The sequence below is a fragment of the Sardina pilchardus genome, chromosome 4, assembly GCF_963854185.1.
Source record: "Sardina pilchardus chromosome 4, fSarPil1.1, whole genome shotgun sequence".
In the NCBI taxonomy this organism is placed as follows: Eukaryota; Metazoa; Chordata; class Actinopteri; order Clupeiformes; family Clupeidae; genus Sardina; species Sardina pilchardus.
Genome location: NC_084997.1, coordinates 20,895,166 through 20,919,184, shown reverse-complemented (window position 1 = coordinate 20,919,184; position 24,019 = coordinate 20,895,166). Strand labels below are relative to the sequence as shown.

General features: G+C 46.9%; 1 protein-coding gene across 5 annotated transcripts in view; it reads right to left on the bottom strand.

Annotated features, from left to right (window-relative positions):
- Positions 1-760: 760 nt before the first annotated feature.
- dcaf6 (ddb1 and cul4 associated factor 6) overlaps positions 761-24,019 on the bottom strand; it is a 50,720-nt gene continuing 27,461 nt past the window's right edge. The window contains exons 8-21 of one of the 5 annotated variants that reach the window (XM_062534532.1): positions 21,665-21,758; positions 20,035-20,151; positions 18,748-19,185; positions 15,020-15,193; positions 12,390-12,449; positions 9,905-10,187; positions 9,375-9,460; positions 8,170-8,545; positions 7,738-7,779; positions 6,756-6,894; positions 5,824-5,980; positions 4,601-4,689; positions 3,081-3,186; positions 761-1,331 (exon numbers count right to left, since the gene is read on the bottom strand). In XM_062534532.1, coding sequence (XP_062390516.1) covers positions 1,273-1,331; positions 3,081-3,186; positions 4,601-4,689; positions 5,824-5,980; positions 6,756-6,894; positions 7,738-7,779; positions 8,170-8,545; positions 9,375-9,460; positions 9,905-10,187; positions 12,390-12,449; positions 15,020-15,193; positions 18,748-19,185; positions 20,035-20,151; positions 21,665-21,758 — 2,220 coding nt within the window. In that variant the 3' untranslated portion in view covers positions 761-1,272. The remainder of the gene's footprint in view (positions 1,332-3,080; positions 3,187-4,600; positions 4,690-5,823; positions 5,981-6,755; positions 6,895-7,737; positions 7,780-8,169; positions 8,546-9,374; positions 9,461-9,904; positions 10,188-12,389; positions 12,450-15,019; positions 15,194-18,747; positions 19,186-20,034; positions 20,152-21,664; positions 21,759-24,019) is intronic. The other 4 variants (XM_062534533.1, XM_062534534.1, XM_062534535.1 and 1 more) reach the window with 4 other exon arrangements.

The following is a 24,019-nucleotide window of genomic DNA, read 5'->3' as shown; positions in this document are numbered from 1 at the left end:
ATGCCCGAGTCACTTCCAGGCTAACGAGTTTTGGCTAAAAACGGTGAGCTCGAACTTTCTCAAAATACATCCGAATGACATGATTTTGGTGTCAACTCAACGTACGTACTCCCAATAGTCCGAAAAATTGATCTAAAGTGCATTTCACTCCGGATTATCCCTTTAACATTTTAGAATGTATTGCAGCAGAAATAGCACTGCTTTTACTCCAACCCTGTGGAGTTGTCTTTTAAATATTCTAATACATCTTCACAGTTTGTTAACTAGTAGTTTTCAGGTTGAGCAGCAGAGGCTGTCATGGCAAGGGCCTGTCTCTCTCCCTCAGGTGCTGTGGAACTTGTCCCAGCGGAACACTCCAGAAGGTTTGGTCATAAGGAAGAGGAATTGCTTGGATTAAGGGCTCCTGACTCGCGGGCCTGCCCACACAAAGCACTTTCAGTGGCGTAAAAACCAGGTCACGGACTTGGAGAGAGAAACACTTTTGTTTGCTAGTAAAGCCTGTATGGAAATGAGGCTAGCCTCGGAACAACGCAAGTGCTTAAAACAAAGTGGGTTATCAGGTTTGGGAAATAACTGTGAAATGTTTCGCATTTACACTTCCCCCGGCAGCAACCAAAACCGCAAACAGCAAACTCTTAGAGACAAGGTATCAGGGAGGGCAACACTCGGATGCGTCATTGTAATGCAGAAATGCTTCCAGGAAACCCATGTTCCTTCAGTCTATCAGAACCACCACAACAAACCTGCTGAGGAGACAGAATGTGTTTGTGTTTCTTCCAACAATAAAATGGTTTATTTTAAAGCATAATTTCTCATATTTTACATGCACAACCGTTATACAAACGTATTCAGATATTTTTTTTCTTTTCTTTTTTTTTTTTAAACCTCATCGGGCTACAGTTAGAAATCTCACACTTAATAACGGACCACGTCTCAAACTCTGCCATTAACAAAAATATTGCACTTTATGCTCTGAGGAGACCAGGCGTCTCAGTATCTCTTTCATGGTCTTCAATATATATCATCTGGCTTGCATTCACACTTCTTTATGCACATAACTCAAAAGGACACGTCAGTAAGAAAGTCGTCTTAAAAAAAGAATAGGGGCGGGAGGCTACAAATAAACCTAGAGCTAAATTTTTAAGGAAATATTCTACATTTTTGTTTTCATGACTCGTACAAATCCCAAATGTCCAAGTGCTTCATTGCAAAAGAAAGCGTTTTTTTCTGTCGTCTTCCTTTCTCTTTTGCTGATTTTCTGATTTTGAAAATTTAAGAATCGTCTTCGTTCTCCTGTCCAGATCCTTCCGAACGATCACCTTCCAAACGGTCTGCAAAAAAGGACAGGATTGAAAAAAAAGATTGAAGGAGAATGTGTGCGTGTGTACACTTCACAGCCTGAGGGACAACATGGCCTTATCAACACAATCCCCTGTTGTTTCACTCACACACACACACACACACACACACACACACACACACACAGCCACCACTTTTAATCCCTTCTTGCAGTAAGTCCCTCCTCCTCTTCCTCCTCCTCTTCCTCTTCTCTCTTTTGTATTTGTCACATGACCTGATCTAAACTAATGTTCATGTTACTTGGGCAGCACTAGACATTGTGAGTATGTGTTTGTATGAGTGTGAGGGAGAGAGGGAAAGTGAGCATGTGTGTGTGTGTGTGTGTGTGTGTGTGTGTCTGCCCATTTATAGGCAAAGCCCTTGTGTTTTGATGTGAGCTTCAGCCACTGGAAGAGGAGCCACTGAGATGGTAAAGCTGACAGCAGTTTAACGCTTTACGACACACACACACACACACACACACACACACACACACACACACACACACACACACACACACACACACACACACACACACACACACACACACACACACACACACACACACACACACACACACACACACACACACACACACACACACACACACACACACACAGGAGTGCCTGGAGTCACAGGATTAAGTCCAGAAGTGTTCCACTACGTCATGGGAATCCTGGTCTAAGAAATGTGTACACAGAGGTGAAGCAACTGTCCTAACCTTTTACTGTGAGTCTGTGAAGCACTTTTGGAATTTGTCCTGAAGATCATAGTCTATGACTAATGCATGTCTTAATAATAATATTTAATAAGTAATATTCTTAATAATAATAATTATTATTATTTAACACACAGTAGCTTTGTTGCCAGTTACTCAGATCAGACAAAAGCCACTATGATGGGTGCTGGATCATGAACTTCTTCATTTGTTACTTGGAGTTACTCTGATCACTTCCACGGCTAGAGAGATGTATGTGGGAGAGAGTATGTGTCTGAATGAGAGAGAGGGAGAGAGAGAGAGAGGGGGGAAGGGAGGGAGTGTTTCTTTTTGTGAGTGTGTGTGTGTGTGTGTGATTACTTCCCGTCTATGTTTATGTTTGGGTCGAGATAAGAGAAAATTAGAAAGATAAAGGTGAGTATATGTGTATACGTACAGTATGTGTATGTGTCTGTGTGGGTGTGTCTCTCTCTCTGTGTGTGTGTGTGTGTGTGTGTGTGTGTGCGTGTGTGTGTGTGTTCTAGGTCCATGAACGTGTGAGAGAGCAAGATAAAGGATCTCTGAGTGTGCCGAGTGTGTATGTATGCATATGTGCGTGGGAGCAGTTGTCTGCATGAGTATGTGTGAAACAGAATGTGAAAATGCACATGCGCAGATTTGAGTGAGTACACATCAATGTGTAAATAGTGTGTGTAGGTCTGTCTGTGTTCTATTAGTGTGTGTGTGAGTGTGCATCATGTGCTTGTCTGTATGTGTGTGCACATCATGTGCTTGTCTGTATGTGTGTGCGCATCATGTGTATGTACTGTATGTCTGTATGTGTGTGTGTGCGTGTGTGTGTGTGTGGCATGCCCATCATGTTCTTGTATGTATGTGTGTGTGTGTGTGTGTGTGCATCGTGTGTATGTCTATATGCATTGTTTGCTTGTCTGTATGTATGCATCATGTGTTAACATTTATAGTGTGTGTGTGTGTGTGTGTGTGTGTGTGTGTGTGTGTGTGTGTGTGTGTGTGTGTGTCTCACCCGTTCTGATGTGATTGAGCGAGGCGAGCATTCTCAGCATGAAGGAGGCCGGTACAGTGATGGTGTTCCTCGTCTCCTCCAGCATCAGTTCATTGCGCGCAATCACCTGCGGGAGCACACACACTCAATCAGCACACACACTCAATCAGCACACACCACACCAGCACACCAACACACACCTCTGTGCCCCTCCACATCCCCAACGCCCAATTCAGACAGGAAGCAACTAGCTGCTACATACCTCCCACAGACCATGAAATGCTAATGAATTTCAACTTTTTAAAAAGGCAAAATGTTTGTTGCTGACAAAAGTAAACAAATCTCATCTTTTGCAGCAACAAGTCCTGGGGTGACGAGCAGTATGCAAGAATGCAGCTTAAAGATACAACAGTACAGACAGCAGGAACTAAAACACAAAACACTTCCCGGATCAGCAAAAGAGCTGTTTCCCTGGCAAAGCACAACAACAGTTAGACAAAACAAACACCCTTGTTGATTACACAGTACAAATAACACACCACAGGAACTCTGGGTCCTTTACAAGTTACAGGAACTCCGCATGGCTTGCAAAGGACAAGAACCATGTGTTCCTGACCAAAGCACAGGAACCCAGTGACTCTACCACCGTAGACCCCAAAGTCTCTTACACAGCACAAGAATCCTATGTCCCTACACATAAATAAATAACAATATCACCGTGTGCCCTTAAGAGACAAATTAGCGGGCCACTGATATGCCTAGGGACTGAGATGAAGAGGCTCGTTCAAGAGGCTGTTTTAGGGGAGAACGCTTCATCCCTGCGATACCTCGCGGCCCTGTATGATGAAGAGGCTCTTTCAGGAGTCTGTTTTTAGGGGGAGAACACCTCATCTGCTGGACCAGGGTGACCTCATCCTCACGAGGCACTGGACTCGGGCAGCTCGAGCCCAGCCTGGCCCGGCCTACTCTGCCCTACTCTGGTTCTCCTCAGGGCTGGGAGCCGTTCCAAAAGCGAGCGCGCCACTCCCTCACCGGGTTTTGCGCCGCGCTGAACTTTCTATATACAGCCAGCCAGCCAGCCAGCCAGCCAGCCAGCGTCGCTCAGCGCCGCTCGGCTCGGGACGAGTCCTGTGGGAGAGGTCCCACCCCAGCAGAGCATAAACAGACCCGGCACAGGCACACGCCAACGCCCTCCACTAATGCACAGCTACTGCTGTTGCTGCTAGTGCTGCTGGTGATGGGGATCTACTGCCCTCTGCAGGCCAGCTGAGGAATTGCAACTGAAGTTGTTCTGTGGTTGCACTGAATACAGTAGAAGGCCTGCTAATAAATGCTTCTTTCTTTTCTTTCTTGTTAGTTTTCTGTTAGCTATGTAAGTGCTGCTGAGTGAACAAAAGAATGCTTTCTTCCTCAATTCAGAGGAAAGGGTAAGGTAAGAAGAGCATTCATTACAGAAAGGATTTTTTTTATTCCTAATTAAGTGGAAAAGAAGCCATTTGGAGATCCGTAATTTTACGGCTGATTAAACAGCTATGGCGTACCTCGTCGGCAAGGTCTCTGTTAAATGAAGGGGTCTGCTCCAGCGGGGACCAAAGTTTGATATCGTAGTCGATACCAGACGAGGCCAAAACTGCAAGAGGGGAGAAAAACAAATCAAAGTCCAGAATCACACACAGTCCATCCACAACAGTACAGTATACTACTCAATGACTGAATAAGACTTAAGAATTGTAGCTATTAGTGATTATAGTAAATAAGTCAATAGACGGAGGGATGGACGTACAGATAGAGTAACAGATGGATGGCCAAAGAGATAGACAGAGATAATAGTCAGCATATAGAAAGCCACACAGACAAATATAAACATCAACAGATACATAGATCGAAAGATAAATAAATCGATAAGGAGGCACAAATGACAAATGAAAGGAAAAGGCCCCCCTTTCTGGCACACTGGACAGGAAGATGGATAGACTACTGAAGTGCGGAAAAGGAACAACAAAGAGGGGAGAGACAGGCAGACAGGCAGACAGACAGACAGACAGACAGACCAAGAGCAGGCCTGCTACTCACTAGGGTCGTAGGAAAGAGAGAGAGAGAGAGACAGACATACAGATAAAGAGACAGACAGACCGCCCGCACCATTGTGGGAGTATGACTGACCAGGGTCTTAGGGGTGGTGACAGACAGAGAGACAGACAGGTAGAAAAGCTGACAGAAAGATAGAGAGGCTGACAGGCCGTGAGACAGAGAGGGAAACAGACAGGCAGGGGTCTTAGGGCAGACAGAAAGACAGACAGACAGACAGACAGACAGACAGACAGACAGACCCAGTGCGCAGTACTAGGGTTGTAGGGGAGACAGACAGACAGACAGACTGGATGTCCAGTGCTGCCATAGACTGTATAGTCTATGAGTGCTACTGACTGGGGTCGTAAGGGAGGAAGACAGACAGAGAGACAGAGAGACAGAGAGACAGAGAGACAGAGAGACAGACAGACAGACAGACAGACAGACAGACAGACAGACAGACAGACAGACAGACAGACAGACAGACCCACTGTGCAGTACTACTGACTAGGGTCGTAGGTGAGACAGACACAGACAGACAGGCAGGCAGGCAGGCCCGGTGTGCAGTGCTACTGACTGGGGTCGTAGGTGAGACAGACACAGACAGACAGACAGACAGACAAGCAGACAGACAGACAGACAGACAGACAGACAGACAGACAGACAGACAGGCCCAGTGTGCAGTGCTACTGACTGGGGTCGTAGGGGTGCGGCTGCAGGCAGTTGACCACGTGGTTGTCGGCCTCCAGCAGCATCAGGTGCTCGCCCGTGTGCCGCTCCCAGATGAAGATGTGGCCGCAGTCCGAGCCACTCATCACAAAGTTGTTGCCCCAGAAACACGACTCCTTAATCTGAGAGAGAGACACACACACACACAGGCTGTAAATAACGTCCAAATGTCGCCAAAAGGCCTAATATACATACAGACATAAACAACTGCTAACACATTCCTAAGTATTCATAACAAAGTATACAGAGCGGTTATAATTAGGCTATTTATCAAATCAGTGAATCACCTTTTTCCATTTTCCAGTCGCCACCATCTTGAGTTGGCTGAACAGAACTGTGCAGCGTTGCATGAAATTGAATGAGCCTACTTATTTGTATGTACTTTTCCTCAAGATGACTTGATAAAGTGTCATTTATAAGTGTCCTTATTATAACCTCTCTGTACACGTACAGCGTTTACAAACCCTCTCCACACGACCACAAAGTGTAATGCTATTTTAAACCTCGTCAGTGGTTAAAAATAGCGATTTGTTTTGATGAGATTCCATTCCATGCTCCTTACGCTATCATCTACTGTATACGCAATTTCATTGTTAATGCAAAAACAGTCTTGCTAAAATACCACTCCGATTAACATATTTTTGCTCCCAAATTTAAGTTTGAACTCATCATTATCATCATCCATATATAGACCCCAAGTTGTTATAACTCCGGATCATTCCATAAGTGCTTTTAATTTTCTGATGAATATGATCCAAAGCCTCTCTAGTGGCCTGTGCAAAAATAACAGAGGAGACAAGTCGCCCATTACTGAAAAAAAGCGTAAAGGTTTTCAATGATCTTAAGTCTCATGTTCTGTTAACGACATTAGACAGTGATCCGGAGGCGGTTCTGTACCATGGTTCTGGAGTTGCGGTGGCCCTTGTACACCATCTTGACGGTGGGTCTCCGGATGTTCTGCGTCTCGCTCTCCTCCATCTCCCGCCTCTCCTTCCTGCGGCGGAACAGCTCCTGGATCCGGGCCGCGGCGGAACGCCTGAGTGGGCACGAGCACAGCGGTTAGAACCGTCGACGTTCTCAAAGGTGAGAGGTCATCGAAAGGGTTTCTGTTCTGCTCTAGGAGAGGGTTATCGGTTTTTGTTCACGTCTGAACCCTGCTCAAACTGTAACAATGAGACTATCCATACAGTACCGCTGCTGAAAGTGAGTGTTTGAAAGGGAGAAAGGGAGTGATTGTGTGTGTGTATGACGCATATGTGTGTGTACTTCATGGAAGAGTTTTTATGGGACAGGACCATTCATGGCTGACTACAAAGGAAAGAAAAAGAAGCCAGTATGAGGAAATTGCTCTTCAGATGGCTAGTGTTGAGAAATAGACATCATAATCTGACACGTCGGGCCAGCAAAGGACATAAAAGAAAAACCTCACACACACACACTAACGCAAAAAGCATCCATAATTCCAGACTTCTGTCAGTCCTGACCCCACCCCCCCCCCAAATAACACAACGTCATCATCACCTCCCTCATGCACTGCAGCTATTTTTTGTTAATAACACGTTGCAACTCCAGAGCTGCACAACTTCATCAGTCCTCATGGCCGAGCACATGCTAAGGTCTACATGACGCTAACCATGTTATCATACAATCAGAACTGCTCTCTACATGCATATAGCATCTGTCCAGTTAGTGACGGTGCTTCATGTGGCAAAATAAATAAATCAAACGATTGTGTCAAATGATTCTTCAACCGGTCACACTCCGGTTGAATATGCAGTATTTGTTGTGGGTTAACTGGGGAATTTCATCAAGGAATCCCCCGGTAGCGTTTTAGTACTGGTTTTAGTAGCCGTCACACAGCAGGCGTTAGCGACTGTACCTGATCATTCTATCCCCCACTGGAGTTCCTCTGAAATTAAACCTAACAGGAAGAACAAGGGTTCACTTGACAGCTCTCAGCATGTCAGACACGCCACGGCTGTTTTGAGCAGAACAGGGGAATGAAACACAGTATGCAGGAGGAAGAACACACTACGGAGGGATTGAGATCTCCCTTTGGTGCATTTCAGACAATATAAACAAGACAACAATAAGAGTGGGAAATCAATTCTCATTGATGTAGCCTACTGCACAAATGTAGCACAAGGACTTTGGGCTTTTCTTTAGCATTTCCTGCGGTGAAGTGCCTATTTGTAATTGGGTCAGGTGAATAAACTAAAGACTTCCCACCGGAGGAGTTAATGGACTAACACAGACCAAACCACATGTAATGTAATGTAATGTAATGTAATGTGGGGGGGCCACTCCTCACCTCTGACCCTGTGCTCCTCGGTACCGTGCCGACGGTATCAGGATGGGGTCGTCGTCGCTGTCGTCCGAGTCCTGGTTCCTGCGCGACGGTTGTGCGGGGGTGGCGGCGGCGGCGGCGTCCCCCTCCCCTAGCGGTTCCGCCCGCCGGCACGACTCGTCTTCGCCGCCCTCGGCAACGCCGGCACCCTGCGTCCCTGAAGAGGAGGAGGGAACTGCGGCAAACGAGGAGGAGGAGGAGGAGGAGGAGGACGACGGGCCCCCGTTGGGCTGAGCCACTGCTGGGCTCTGCGCTGAAGAGCTGCCCTGAGCCTCCGACGCACCAGAGGGGGCCGGTGCAGCCAGCCGGGACTGGGCTGCTGGGCCAGGACGGGAGGTCACTGGGGGAGGAGCCACATGGTAAATGGACCGCATTTATGTAGATCACTGCTCTACTGCATTCATACATCACTGTTTTACTGTTCTGCTGCATTCACATAGCACTGTTCTCTGCTGCATTTATATAGCGCTGTTCTATTGTTCTACTGCATTTACACAGCGCTGTTCTACTGCTCTACTGCACTGTTCCGCTGCATTTACATAGCGCTGTTCTACTGTTCCGCTGCATTTATATAGCGCTGTTCTACTGTTCCGCTGCATTTATATAGCGCTGTTCTACTGTTCCGCTGCATTTATATAGCGCTGTTCTACTGTTCCGCTGCATTTATATAGCGCTGTTCTACTGTTCCGCTGCATTTATATAGCACTGTTCTACTGTTCCGCTGCGTTTATATAGCGCTGTTCTACTGTTCCACTGCATTTATACAGCGCTGTTCTGCTGCATTTATATAGCGCTGTTCTACTGCTATGGCCACTCGGAACACCTTAGAATGCCATGCATTCATATGAAAGCAAACTAATGTAATAAATCTTGACAGCCAGATAAATATCAAATAAAAGCTGCAGCAAAGCAAAAAAAGTTCTAATAAACTGAAGTGACCTGACCATTTCCTTCTTCAAGTTAGAACGTATTGCTCGTGTACTGTATATCATTTCGGCTGGCATAATCTGGAGTATCTCGTGGAGGGGTCACAGAGGAGAACACCCCCACCACATAAAATAATTACAATATAATAATTACAGTGAGGACCCCCTTTAAGGCAGCAATTCATCATCAACGTCTCTATCTGGACAATGTAAATGTCTTTATACCAGACAAGTGTTTCTCACCTGTCTCTGTTGACGGACTCCCCATGATCTCGTCAGGCTTACGGCCACCACTGCTGCCCCCTATTGAGCTGGTGCCGGGATTGCTCCTGTAGAAAAACAGACAAAACAGCACACAACACAAACCATTGTCACAAGTGTATGCACGGTATGTTGTCTAATCTTCACTAGAATAATGCTCAAACGGTTTCAGACACAACTACTGTCTGGAGTCATAGAAACACTGTTAAAAGTGATGGGCACACTGACATGTTTTACATTATGCGACCAGAGACCCTGTTGGGTTTTCCCCATTTGATCTCATCAAAGGATAAACTAATCTAGTCCACAGCGTGGCCAGCACAGTCTCTCTCACTCTCTCACTCTCTCTCACTCCCTCTCTCTCTCACTCTCTCTCACTCTCTCTCACTCTCTCTCACTCTCTCTCACTCTCTCTCACTCTCTCTCACTCTCTCTCACTCTCTCTCACTCTCTCCCACTCTCTCTCACTCTCTCTGTCTCTCTCTGTCTCTCTCGGTCTCTCTCTCTCTCACCACTCGTCTGTGAAGTTGAGCTTGATGGTGCTGGTGGTCGTCCCCTCGGTGCTATAGTGAAGACTCAGCACTGGTTCCGCTGTTCCGGACCGGCTGCTGGAGCTGGAGCCGGGGCCGGGGCCGGGGCCGGAGCTGGTACCAGCTGTGGGGGTAACCACGGGGGTCGGCGCGGGTCCGGGTTTGGGCTCAGGTGGGGGTCCAGGTGGGACTGTCATCTCCACACTCGCTCCACCTGCTGCTCCACCCGTACTCGAGCTTACAGTCCCTGAGGCTTCCATGCTACCTGTGGCAGGAACACAGCGAGACAGAGAGAGACAGAGATAGATAGAGAGAGAAATAGAGAGAGAGAGAGAGAGAGAGATAAATAGATAGATAAATAGATAGATAGAGATAGAGAGTGTGAGAGAGAGAGAGAGAGAAAAAGATAGAAAGAAAGTTTAGTGATGGAGAGAAAGAGGGGAATAAAAGAATAGAGAGGGACAGGTAAACAAAGAGAAAGAAAGACAGACACAGAGAGACAGAGGGAGAAAGGGACATTGACATTGATTTATTGAAATGTGACATTACTGTGAGACGGCCTGGATTTATCTCCTCGTGTATGTGTTTTCACATAAATCTCACATTTCTCGAGGTCACCAAGTGCTGTCAGTAAAAAGAAAAAGAAAACGGATCGGTTTTACGTAGTTGGAGCAGCCAGGCAGCCACAGCGCTACACTCGGTGGGCATGTCCGTGAGCTCCCGTTTACATGCCCCCAGAATGCAGTGCTGTAGCTGCCTGGTTGCGTTAGCTGCCGACTGTAGCAACTCGAGCTACTGTTTTCTTTTTTTTTTTTTTTTTTTTGGCACCAACAGTACTTGGTGACCTCAAGAAATGGAGATCTTTGTGAAAACTCGCCGGATTTCTCCTTGAAGATCTCAATAAAATATTCATGTGTGTGAATGTCGTGCTACAGAACTTCACTGAACTGACTTGACACTGCGCTGTTGGTACGTGTTTGTTTAGAAAAGAACAGACTGAATCGAGCAGCAGAGTTGTGGCCAAACAACAACTATGACTACAGCTTAAACTATAAACTCTCTCCACTCTTCCCCTCACATCCCACTCCCTTTCCCAGTCAAATCTGCCATCTGTGCCCTATCATGGTTAGCATCTGTTAGCATCTTCTCTAAACATCTCCTAGGTTGAAGGAAGAGGATCCCTTACAAATCTCAAGAGTGGAAATATCCCTTTTATCTGTTGATGAATGAGCCTGGATATTGGGCAGCACATCACACACTGACAACAGACTGACAACACTATGACTTTGAGGTATTCAAATGCCAGAGAGACAACACAAATAATAAAACAGCCATCAGAGGGCGGTCACTTCTGGAACTTTCCAGAAAACCTGAGAGCCCTGAGAATTCCAAAGCCACCCTCTGAAGGGCCCAGTGGTGTGCTTTGGAGTGAAATACACAGACACACAGGACAGTGAACACACACACACACACACACACACACACACACACACATATATATTCCACACTGATAGGGTTTGCAAGCTAGTGCCACAGGGGGAGAGTGAGAACACAAAGGGGCGTGAAGGGCAGGAGTGAAGACTGGTGCGATGGCAAGATGGCCGACACACTGCCACCATGCAGATCAGTGCAGAAGGAATCAGTGACACTGTGATGATCTCTGCCGATCCCACAAACACAGTCTTGGGAACTTGTCAAACACTGTTGTGGTAAAACGATACAATTGACTGAATTTTTGGTGGGGGAAGAGACAAGAGACCTAATCCAGCCTCTGAGTTGTGCAGTCATCTGTCAGAAAAGCCATCACAGATTACGGAATTAAAACAAAATAATAAACTTGCAGGGCACATGAGCACAGTCCTGAGGATAATCTGCACAAGGCACAAGCCGTAATGCAGCAGTGGCTGCGGCATACTCTCCCGCGGTTCAGATTAAACAGCATGTCCATCTACACAGCGTGATCAGACACCTCATAGGATCGGGGAGTTTTCTGAGGGCATCTAAATCAGCATGTTTGAAACAAAGAGAAGCAAGAGGCATTGTGGGTAGACAAAAAAAACAAAAAAACAATGGGTGTCACATTTTGGGAGTCATATTCGAATCATTGACAGCCTGGCTCTCTCTGCGGAGGAGAGAGGCTGGCTGCTGGAGGGACGTGTTCTGCAGATGGTGACAGACAAGGCGTGAGAGGTAAGGAGTAGCCCGCAGTTTGTGCGTTGTACAGGCGTGTACTGTTGAGGGGGGGATACGTCTCCAACATCAACATGCTGAAGAACACGGAAGGGACAGGGCTTGCTGGACTGATCTCAGACAGCACAAGAAAAAAAAACGGACAGAGATGACAGAAGGAGGAGGAGGAGGAGGAGGAGGGGAGGTAAGTACAGGAGGATGAGAGAGGAAAGGAGGAGAAAAAAAAGGAAGGGAAGTGTTGGAGGTGGGGCAAAAGAAAAGACGAGAGGTGACGCACCCTGCTGCTCATCCAGAGTCATGGATCCGAGCTGTTTGTTAACCACAGACGAGGGGGAATCTGGAACACAAACAAGACTCACTAAACAAACAAACAACAACAACAACAACAAACAACAACTGTGAACAACAGCAAACAACAGCAGGAGAACAAGCAGAGGGAGTGCAACGCTATGGGCAACAGCTCATACCAGCTAAAACAGACCAATCAAAATGCAGACAGAGACAGTTCAGGAGGTCAGGAAGGTCAAGGTCATCTCATTCATGTACGCTACACCATAGTCCTACAGGACACAGAAAAAGCTGAGGACAGAATCAACACCGCTGCCATCTCATAATGAATTCTTCATTGGGGGGTATTGCAGGGGATTCTTTGAATACAAATCTGTCTATGATTATAATTTCAGTCATTTAGCATTGTGTAAGCCATTATAAAGCACTCTGCCATGTCTATCGAAGCCAAGGGGTCCTTCGCTTAAGATGTTGGAAGAACTCTGCACTACTAGTAACACCCCCCTGGACTTGCACCTCTGGTCTGAAACGAGAGCCAATGAGAGCTCTGCCCTCACACATCAGGCCGGCCACACCGGCTGTGAAGTGATGACTCACAGACAACTACAAGAGCAATGTTGCCAGGCAATGCTGCTGATGCCCACTGATACAACTTGGGACAACTTGGTAGCGATTATCCAATCCGAACAATAGGAACTGTGGTCATGTGATTGGTAACCTTGGCAACAGTGCTCAAAAAGCTGCCTCGTGCATGCTCACCTGCAGGACTGCGACAAATACGCACTCGCCACTGACAGAAGCTCGGTGGAAGGTAGCAAAGCAAAGTGAAACTCACACAAGTAGCAAAGCCAAGTGTATCGTACAAATATAGCCAAGAAAAATGACAGCAGTTTCAAAGAAAGCGCGTTCTCTGTTCCTTCTTGGGCGTCACTGTTTACATACTGAAATTGCACACTTAATGGATTATGGCTTTAGGGGCTTCTATAAACCACACGGTGACCGCTTAAACGGCATGCCGAGACCATCGAGCTGAGCTAAACAACTCATTTAAAAAAAGACAAATTTAAAGGCAGCCTCTATCTGACAAGCAGCACTGCAATGACATAAGGGAAATCATCCACAGGACACACCACCACCAAAAGGTCCATCTATCAATTTCCTTCTCTCTTTTCAAGCGTGCCAAAAAGACGTCAACTAAAAAAATGCTGCTGCCAATAGAACAGGAACAAGACCAGCCCTTGCCAACAGGCGCCATCATTATTTCCATACACACTCTCTTAATAGATCACTCCACTTGAGTCATGGATACATTCGGTACATGGTTTTACAAAGGTGACAAGTGGTGACTGCATTTCCGCACAGCATTTCAAATGAGACAGCTCCTCTAGAAAAGCAGAGCTTAAACACACACACACACACACACACACACACACACGTGCCAAACATGTAACACACCACACATCATGGTGACTACCGGTGTTTGGATACCAACGTTTCCGGTGGGGTGGGGGGGACTGGGACTTCATGCCACAAAACAAAGCCAAGAGCATCTATGAAAGGTGAAGTCTACGGTGCCCTTTATTGCAGCAACTAACCCCAAACTGAAATCTAATGTTGGGATTCTATCATCTGGGTTGGTGGACTAATCAAAGAAAGTCAAAGAAATCGCATGCCATCTTCCAGTAAAAAAGTTCATAACTGCCAACAAGCATGTCTTTGGGAGGTTAAGTCTTGATCGAAGCTGATTTTTCCAGTATAATGTTCCAGACACGAGGGGTGCAACTTGAAACACCAAGGACCGTGCTGGATATAAGTATTTTACTTTAGCATGCCATCCTTTGAATTACTGTCTAATTGTCTTGATCCAGAAATCAATCAAATCAATCAATCAATCAATCAATCAATCAATCAATTGAAAGCAATTTAATAAAAAAAAACGGTGTGCATTCGAAATCTCACAATGAATTTGTGTCTGCTTGTCTGTCCATCCGTCCTTGTTTCAGTCTATTACCTCTATGTGTGTGTGTGTGTGTGTGTGTGTGCGTGTGTGTGCGTGCAGGAGGGAAGTGTGTATAAGCGGTGCTCCAGGGGGACAGCCTCAAACCAACCAGGTGCCAAGTGAACTCATCAGGCAACAAACAGCCAACACGTGATGGGGGACGGGGAGCACACCACACCACACCACACACGGTGGGGCGTTAGGCATTAGGGTGGAGGAGGTGGGGGGAGTTAGGGGTACGTGTAGCACTACAGGCCTCTCCGGAGCGTCCCCACAAAAGAAGCACGAGAATTTATGAAGAATTTCTGTCCAACATTTTTAAGTGTGTGGATAGAGCCCTTTTCGGATCTAAGACTTCTAAACTACATAGAATTCCGAAACAAAGAACCTTTCATTCACATGAAAAGAAAGGGCAGGGTCTGAATGAAGTTCCACATAGAATCCCTCATGAGTAGAACCTCTCAGCGTTCTTCTGTGGGGACTGGCATGGGGTTGGGGGGTGGGGGGGTTGTTGCCATGGAGAGCAGTCTAGAAGACACAGGCTTTGCAGAACAGGTGCATGACGGGAACGGGGAGGAGGTGGAGCAGGGTGGGGGTGTGGGTGGGGGTGGGATGGTAACCTGTAGGAGGGGTGGTGTTGGCAGCGGCCCTGGCGGGGCGCCTGTCCGAAGGAGGAGGAGGGGGTTCAGGCTCAGGGCCTCCTGGCGGGCTCTGTCCTGGGGGGTCGGCCAAGAGCAGGAGCCTCTGCAAGCGCCTGCATATTAAACTCACAGGCAGCCGCCGAGGACCATACTCTGGGGCGGGGAGCGGAGAGAGAGAGGAGAGGAGGAAATGAGAGAGAGAAAGAGAAAGAGAAAGAGAGAGAGAGAGAGAGAGAGAGAGAGGGAGGGAGAGAGAGAGAGAGAAGCAGAAAGAAAGTAAAGGGCAGGAGAGGAGGGGGGGGTATGAAGAGAGTGAGAGTGGGTGATGGAACAGAGAGGAGGAAGGGGAAGAGGAAGAGAGGAAGAGTAGAGGAAAGAAGAGAAGCAAAAACAATGACAAAAGAGGAAAGTAATTACATACAGAGGAAGAGGAGTGTGACCCGAGCTACTCTGGAGTCCATCACTAGCACTTACAGGAGGCACAGCATCACAGTGGACACAGACCAATGAGGGTACACACGGCAGCCAAAGGAAGCTGGAGACATGCCTTTCTCCCCTTCCCCTTCTCTCTCTCTCTCTTTCTCGTAAACACACACACACACACACACACACACACACACACACACACACACACACACACACACACACACACACACACACACACACACACACACACACACACACACACACACACACACACACCAATAATAATTATTCTAAGACACAACAGCATAACAAAATCTTTCTAAAGCACATAAAAACCTCACCTTTCAGAAAAACACACACACACTCACACGCGCACAGAGAGTTATATGCATGTGCAAGTACACACTTACAGTAAAAACTAAACAGGAACAAATCATTTGAGCATCCACTACAATCAATGACTGATTACTGAATGGTCATACAGACAGTGTATGTGAATAGGAAACATTGAGAAAACCAGTTAGAGGAAGACAGTAAAACAGCCACACTAGCACAACGACAGACAGATACTGTCCACAGACAGACAGACAGACAGACATTACAGAAAGACAGAGGAATTCACACAGAGGCGTTGACACACAGAGAGGACGGGAGCCCAGTTGTGTGGTCTGTCCAGTGAATGAGGCGGACTCATGCAGCCTGAGACTCCACTCAGCTGGTTCTAGAGCACCGTTAAGATAACCATGGGCAGTGTCTGGAGGCGGCGCCTCCTCCACACACGCTCAGTCTCACTGACCAGCACCCACAAGCTGGGCACAGCACGGAACCAGAGCAGGGTGGACAGACAAGGGGACATTTACCCCCCGCCCCCCCAACACACACACACACACACACACACACACACACAGCTCCTTACAGTGCTGCAAAATACTCAGGTTTCCCTCTCTCTCTCTCTCTCTCTCTCTTTCGCTCACACTTTCTCTCTTGCACTCTCTTACCCTCTCCCGCTTTCCCTCTGTCTCTCACTTTTTTAACTCTCCCAGTCTAAATGAGGTAGTAAGACTGCAAGTAAGGTGTGTGTGAGGGATATGAGCCACCGCTATCGACTATCTTTACACTGATGTACTTGCTGGAGTGGTAATGATTCAGACTGCACTGAGATGTTCCTGCTTGTTTACCGATACTGTCGGTACTGAGAGGCGCTTGCTGTAGAGAACATCTATCATCTGGGTATGTAAGAGAGAATATTTGTGTGTGTGTTTGTGTGTGTGTGTGTGTGTGTGTGTGTGTGTGTGTGTGTGTGTGTGTGTGTGTGTGTGTGTGTGTGTGTGTGTGTGTGTGTGTGTGTATGCGTGTGTGTATGAGTACATGTGCTTGTGTGTATGTGACTGCATGTGTCTTTGTGAGTGCATGTACAGTATAAGTGCATGTGTGTGTGAGTGCATGTATAAGTGCATGTGCGTGTGGGTACATTTGTGAGTGTGTGTATGTGTGTGTGTGTGTGTGTGTGTGTGTGTGTGTGTGTGTATGTATGTATATGTATGTGAGTGTGTGTATATGTATGTGTGTGAGTGTGTATATGTATGTATGTATGTACAGTACCCTCCAGAATTATTGGCACCCTTGGTAAAAGTTGACTAAAAATAGGTATACAAAATAATCTTTAGGTGATTTATTGTACTCCCACAATGAAAACAATGAGGAAAAATATACCCTGCAAGGCAAGCAAATTTATTCTGAGAAAAAGGAAAATCTCATAAAGAAATAAATATTTTTAACAAAAACAGCTTGCTCACAATTATTGGCACCCCTGAAACATATTATGTACAACATTTAACAGGAGCATTTTCCTATGTAAATGCAACGTTTTAAAGTAAATCAGAGTGTCTGTGAACTTTCAGAAGTAGTTCATGACGTTCTTTTTCACTATGGTATGAAAATAAAGTCACTCAGAGGCTAAATCCTCTAGTCATTTTTCAACATTGGAGAGACAAGAGAATACACTAAATTGAAATAAAAGGAAATTGTGTTGACATTTGTAAGTAAGAGAATGTCTATGGAAACTAGGTATTTTGTTGAAAATGCCTATATTTCCAGTTAAAATGATGACTAAAAGGTTCTAATCATCTGGAAATGTGGCAAACATGCTTGGACAAAGACCCATGGCTATTTTGCTCCCACGCACAGTATGGAGGATGGTATGATAGGCAAAAAAATCCATAAGAACCACTGTTGAGAGTTACAGACAAAGCTATCATCTTGGGGTCACCAAGTCCCCCCAAAAAATCTTCAAAAGTGACCTCACTGCTAATAGATTATTTAGACAGCATGTCAGGTTAAAGCCAGTAGAGTCATTTAATGAACAATGTAAATGGCAGGAGTTACTGAATGGTACCATGACATGTCTGGGAGTGTGGTCTATTGTCAGATGAAAATAAAATTATGCTCTTTTGCTAAAAACACTTAAGGTGTCTTTGGCGTACATAGAAGAATGACTATACTAAAACTAACCCCATGCCTAATCAGAATTATGGTGGAGGGGCTGTGCTATTGTGGGGCTGTTTTAATTCCCAAAGGCCTTGGGAACCTAATTAAGGTGCATGGCATCATGAACACCAAGAAAAACCTGAACATTTTCAAAGGAAATCAAACAATCTCTGCCAAGGCCCTAAAAGTTGGTCATGATTGGATCATTCATCAGGTCAATGAACCAAAACAAATGCACAGATCAAAACAAATATGGTTTACTGAACACAAAATCAAGCTTCAGACATTGCCATAGCAGTCCCCTGATCTAAACTCCATAGAAAAACAGTGGGATGAGTCAACAAGAACAATGCACAAGTGTGGACCTAGCAATCTGGACGATCTGGGGAGGTTTTGTAAAGATGAATGGTCTTAAATCCCTTACTTTGTATTCTCAATCTTTATGGGGTGTCAGAGAAGAATATTACATGCTGTTTTATTGACAAAGGGAGGTTTAAGAAGGTATTACAAGTAGGGGTGCCAATAATTGTGAGTGACGTGTTTTTATTAAAAACATTTATTTCTTTATGAGATTTTCCTTTTTCTCAGAATAAATTTGCTTCCCTTGCAGGGTGTATTTTTCCTCATTGTTTTCATTGTGGGAGTACAATAAATCACCTAAAGATTATTTTTTAGACCTATTTTTAGTCAACTTTTACCAAGGGTGCCAATAATTCTGGAGGGTACTGTATGTATGTGTGTGAGTGTGTATGTGTGTATGTGTGTGTGTGTGTGTGTGTGTGTGTGTGTGTTACCTGAGAGGGCAGCCTCTGCGCGGGCGGCAGCTGTGGGCGTGGCTGTGGGCGTGACTGTGGGCGTGGCAGTGCCAGTGGCAGGTGCAGCCTCCGCCTGGCTCTTCTGTTCCGAGTCTGGCGAGGACAGCAACGAGGAAGAGGAGGCCGCGCCCTCATTGGAGGAAGAGGTGGAAGGGGGCGGGGCTGTGAGTGTGGAGGAGGAGGGGCCTGAGGAGGAAGTGGAGGCTGTGGCGGATTCTGGCAAAGCTTCCGTCGGGACCGATGAGGGCGCAGAAACAGGAGCCGTAGAGACCGTCGAAGGGGTAGGGCCGGCAGAAGGTCCAGCTGTCACAGACGCAGCTGAAAGACTGTCCATATCAACTGCCCCCACTGAGGCCTGAAGGCCTGCGGCCGGGGCATCCGACACTGCCTCCGTGCCCTCTGGCCTGGGAGCAGTGCCTGTGAGGAAAAGACCAAGAATCAAACTGATCAAAGCTAAACTGCTGACTGCCAGCAATCAATCTATTACTTCTCCTGATTGGCCAAATTAGCCTTTAGATTGCAGCAAAGCAATTCAATGTACATTTAAGTTACTACTGTACATACTGGGGCAGCCGTGGCCTAGTATTTAAACTCATAGCCAGCATGGTGAAATTAGTTTTAGATGTATGTTCAGTATTCATTGCGGCCGGTTTCACCCAGCTTAACACCGAACCTGAAACCAACCATTATTGACAAAACAGTTTTACACATAGTAGATATTTACTTTCACTATTTATTATTTATTTATTTGTATGTCGCTTTGGACAAAGGCGTCTGCTAAATAACCATAACCATAACCATAACCATAACCATAACCATAACTATTGAGTGACAAGGGGTTACAATTGAAACATAGCCTGAAAAAAGCAACACTTGCCCCAATAATATCCAAATGACTGAATAAAATCCTAAGGACATTCATCCAAGCAGATGAGTTGCCTGGAGGTCATTGCTAAGGACTGCTTACAGTACATTTAGTGACAGGGCGCCTTCAAAAAACCATGCCTTTCACTATAGACCAGGTTTTTCTTGGTCAGTGGCGTTCTCATTTTTAGGGGCATTAAAATAGCATTTTTTGGATCCCGTGCCTGACCACACCTTTTTGTTTTTCACTGACACGCTCGTGAACACAGTGTTCAATTGACAACAGATGAACTTGGCAAAAATAAACCACTGTCTTGGGTGCAAGACAGTAACAAGACTTGGCGCCATGATCGACTGTGTGTAAGACGGGGCCCGTTGACTCCGTCGAGCGGAAGCTGTTACCTCGGGGTCGAGTCTGAGGGCGCCCCCTGCTGCTCTGGGCCTCGCTGGCCTCCTCGAACCAGCGCGACAGCATGTCCGACATGCGCTGCATCAGCGACACGTTGGGGCTCTGCTCCCCTGGGGAAGGAGAGACAACGCACATGAGGACCACAACAAGCCTGTTCAAACAGATCCCTTCACACACATACACTGATGTAATACACTAATGAAATGCACATGCATGCCACCCACACACCACACACACATCACACAGACACCACACACACAGTCAAATCTACACACAGTTTGTTTGTTTCCAGTTCAAGGGCTGCGTACAAAGACCGTTTTTTGACAGTGCACTCGCGGAATGGAGATAGAGAATGATACGGGTTACAAATCACTTAGAATGGCTGACGGTACCTTTGAACACCGACTAGAGCCTCCACTAGTGGAATGTCCAGATTCAAATGTTCATCTGGGGGCATAACCCTATGGTGCGTGTGTGACCGGGGTTCGGATCTTCCTGTATGCTGACCACAACAACATTCTCTAATTGACTTCAATGCGGCCCAACTATTGTCAAGCTGCACTAAACCATAACAGTATGATTCATAAATGCTCAACTTCTTACTCGCTCCACTCCACCCCCACCACACACGCACGCACGCACACACACACACACACACACACACACACACACACACACACACACACACACACACACACACACACACACACACACACACACACACACACACACACACACACACACACACACACACACACACACACACACACACACACACACACACACACACACACACACACACACACACACACACACACACACACACACACTCTGTGGTCCACTCCCAGTATCTCTCTCGGTCTCTCCGTGTCCTCTACCAAAGCAGAGCGGCGTCCCCATCTTCCCCGCTCCACTGAGCCCGTACACGTCTCTCTCTCTCTCTGCTCTGCTGTGAGACTCACAGGCAGGCACGCGCCTTGTTAAAATGCACAATCCCTCTCTAGAGAGGTAGATTAGAGGACCACAGAGTGAAGGAGTGATGGGGGGGGGCTTGGAAGAGGAGAGAGTGATAGAGAGAGGGGTGAGGAGAGAGAAGGAGTGAGTGATAGAGAGAGGAGTGAGGAGAGAGAGAAGGAGTGAGGGATGGCCTTGGCGCTCATCATTAAAGAGATGGGAGAGATTAGCTCCGACGGAAGGCTATTTCTCTTCTGAAGAGGGTACACTCCAGGACACAGCTGTATGTGTGTGTGTGTGTGTGTGTGTACGTGTGTGTGTGTGTGTGTGTGTGTGTGTGTGTGTGCGAGATAGAGAGCAGAAGAGACGTAGAATGTCTTGACAGGATGAAAGGGGCTGAAGGAGTTATCAGTCATGGAGATATTGCGGCAGCTCATTTTGAGAATTTGATGATTGCTGACGTGAGAGCTTGTGTGTGATCGAGAGGAAACGAGGGAAAGAACTTTTTTCCAAATAGTTCTAAGATCTAGTCAAGACTGTATGTAATACAAGTGGTAATTATTTTACTTGGTCATATGTGTGTGTTTGAAGGCAGGTAAGTGTAAGTGTGTGTGTGTGTGTGTGTGTGTGTGTGTGTGTGTGTGTTTCAGACAGTAGTTCTCCACTTACCATCCCGCTCTCTCTCACACTCGGGCCGAGCACGAGGTCCCGTGTCTGACCAGTCTCCTCTTAGACGCAGCCGCTTGACTGGAGGCTGTCTCAGCTGTGGAAACAAAAACACACACACATTCACACACACACACACACACGTCATCACCCTGTCAGTGTCAAAGAAACACATGCAATAGTGGGGGGTGGTGTCAAAAATAACCCTAATGCCCCAGCAGACCTCCCCCTCCCACCCCTACTACACTTTGTGCCCCCCGTGACAATCCTCAACACCGCTGCTTTCACTTTCATCTGAGTCCCAGAGTGGCTCCCAAATCCCTTCTCCAACCCCCCCCCCTCCCCCCCCCAAACTCCACACACACACAGCTCCCTTTCCATAATGCCCTCCCATCGCCCTTACTCGCACACTCAAAGGGAACATCGGGAGCGAGTGGGCCATTTGGGACAAAGCCTTTAATCGCTACACCATTCAATTCTCCTCAAACACAAGGAAGAACGAACACACACACACACACACACACACACACACACACACACACACACACACACACACACACACACACACACACACACACACACACACACACACACACACCTATGTATCAGCCCAGGGATGAGCACTGGGTTGAATAGTGCATTAATGAGGCTACTGGAACTCAAAGGGAGTTTATGCGCAACCCCTGACATGCTAATACATGAACGACTCCCACTAGGAATGACGGTACAGCCTCAAAGCCGCCGCCGTAGCCCAACACACAGCGCTCCATTTCATCAGTATTTCTGGGAAGAATCTGGAGTCGTATTCCGCTTTTGGCCGGTCACGTCAATGCCCAGGTAATCAGTAGCTATATTGCATGAGAATTGAAGTCCGTAAATCCGTCGGACTTAGTGGAGCTATTCTCTGCCTTCTGACAGATACTAGTTTTATGTTCCATTTAAAACCAAGCTAAGCACAGACACAGACTCAATCACACACACAGGCCTCCCTCGCGTCCTCTTTAATATAGTGAGGGGTTTTCAACCTTAACCACCTAAAGTCAGCCGAAGCCAGGTTCTCTTCTTCTCAGCGTTAGCCTTTGGAGGGCAGGCGGAGAGGTCAGCTGTGGGCAGAGCAAGAGGAGGAGGAAGAGGGGACAGAGGAGACAGAGGAGGCCTCCGGGGAGTCCTCGGCTTAAGGGCCTCGCTTCAGAGCTCAGGGGCAGTCGGCGGTGTTTTTAGGCCACAGGGCATTTAGTCCTCGTTCTCCCGGGGTCTAGTTTTTTTATCCTCTGTGTGCACAATAAGACTCAGCCAGCCAGTCAGCCAGTCAGCCAGTCAGCCAGTCAGCCAGCGAGCGAGCGAGCGGTCCAGGTTGATGGCCCAGGAGCCCAAAGCGCTGTGTGAGGGGGCGAGGGGGCGAGGGGGCGAGGGGGCGAGGGAGCGATCTGAGACACGGCCCCCGAGAACACGAGCTGCTCTCCCGCTGCCACGTGCCAGTCACATACCCCAGTTTCTGGATCACAGCGTTCCCCCTCTCTCTCTCTCTCTCTTTCTCTCTCTCCATCTCTCCTTCTTTCTCCCTCCCTCTCTCTCTCTCTCTCTCAATCTCTTCTTTTCCATATCCTTCTCTCATTATGCCCACCTCTCTCCTTCTCTCTCTCTGCACCAGAGTCTCTCTATCTCTCCTTCTCTCCCTCCCTCTCTCTCCCTCTCTCTCTCTCTCTAGAAATAAACACGCTCCTCGTGTGCCCCAGATCATTTTTCCAGAGTGCTCACGAGGGCAAAAGGACCCCGTGTCGCACCGTACATCCACAGCCCAGATACAAGGTGAAGAAAGAGAAGAACTCCGAGACTTATTTGTTGCTTCCTTCCTAGTAAAACACACGACTCCGAGATCTAGCACATATACATACACGTATACACATACACTTTATTTTTGATGCCTTGTTACTGTCTATTCAGACTTCACAAACTGACAAGGACACATCTACTTTAATTTAACAGAGTTGGAGCGTGATGATTTGAATCATGACAAGAGCTACCGTTGGGGATACAGGTACAGTGTGCAGCGAGAGGTGTAGGGGGTTGAGGTCAAGCTTTTGAAGTGAGTTATGAGGGGACTGAGAGGCCAGGCTGTCAGGCCTTTGACATTATGAGGATGACTGACGTTACGTAAACGTTGAGTGACATGGTTTTTAAGCATCCAAAAAAAAATCTAAACGAAGGGTTCCAAAGATAGCACAGTGTGTGAGTAGGTATGTAATGTGTAGGCTAATGGAGAGCCTGCTCCTCTTTTCCACGTCTCTGGAACACCTTTGGATAGGTTACGCAACACAATGTGAATACAATTCAAAAACAAACCAGCACAACCACTGA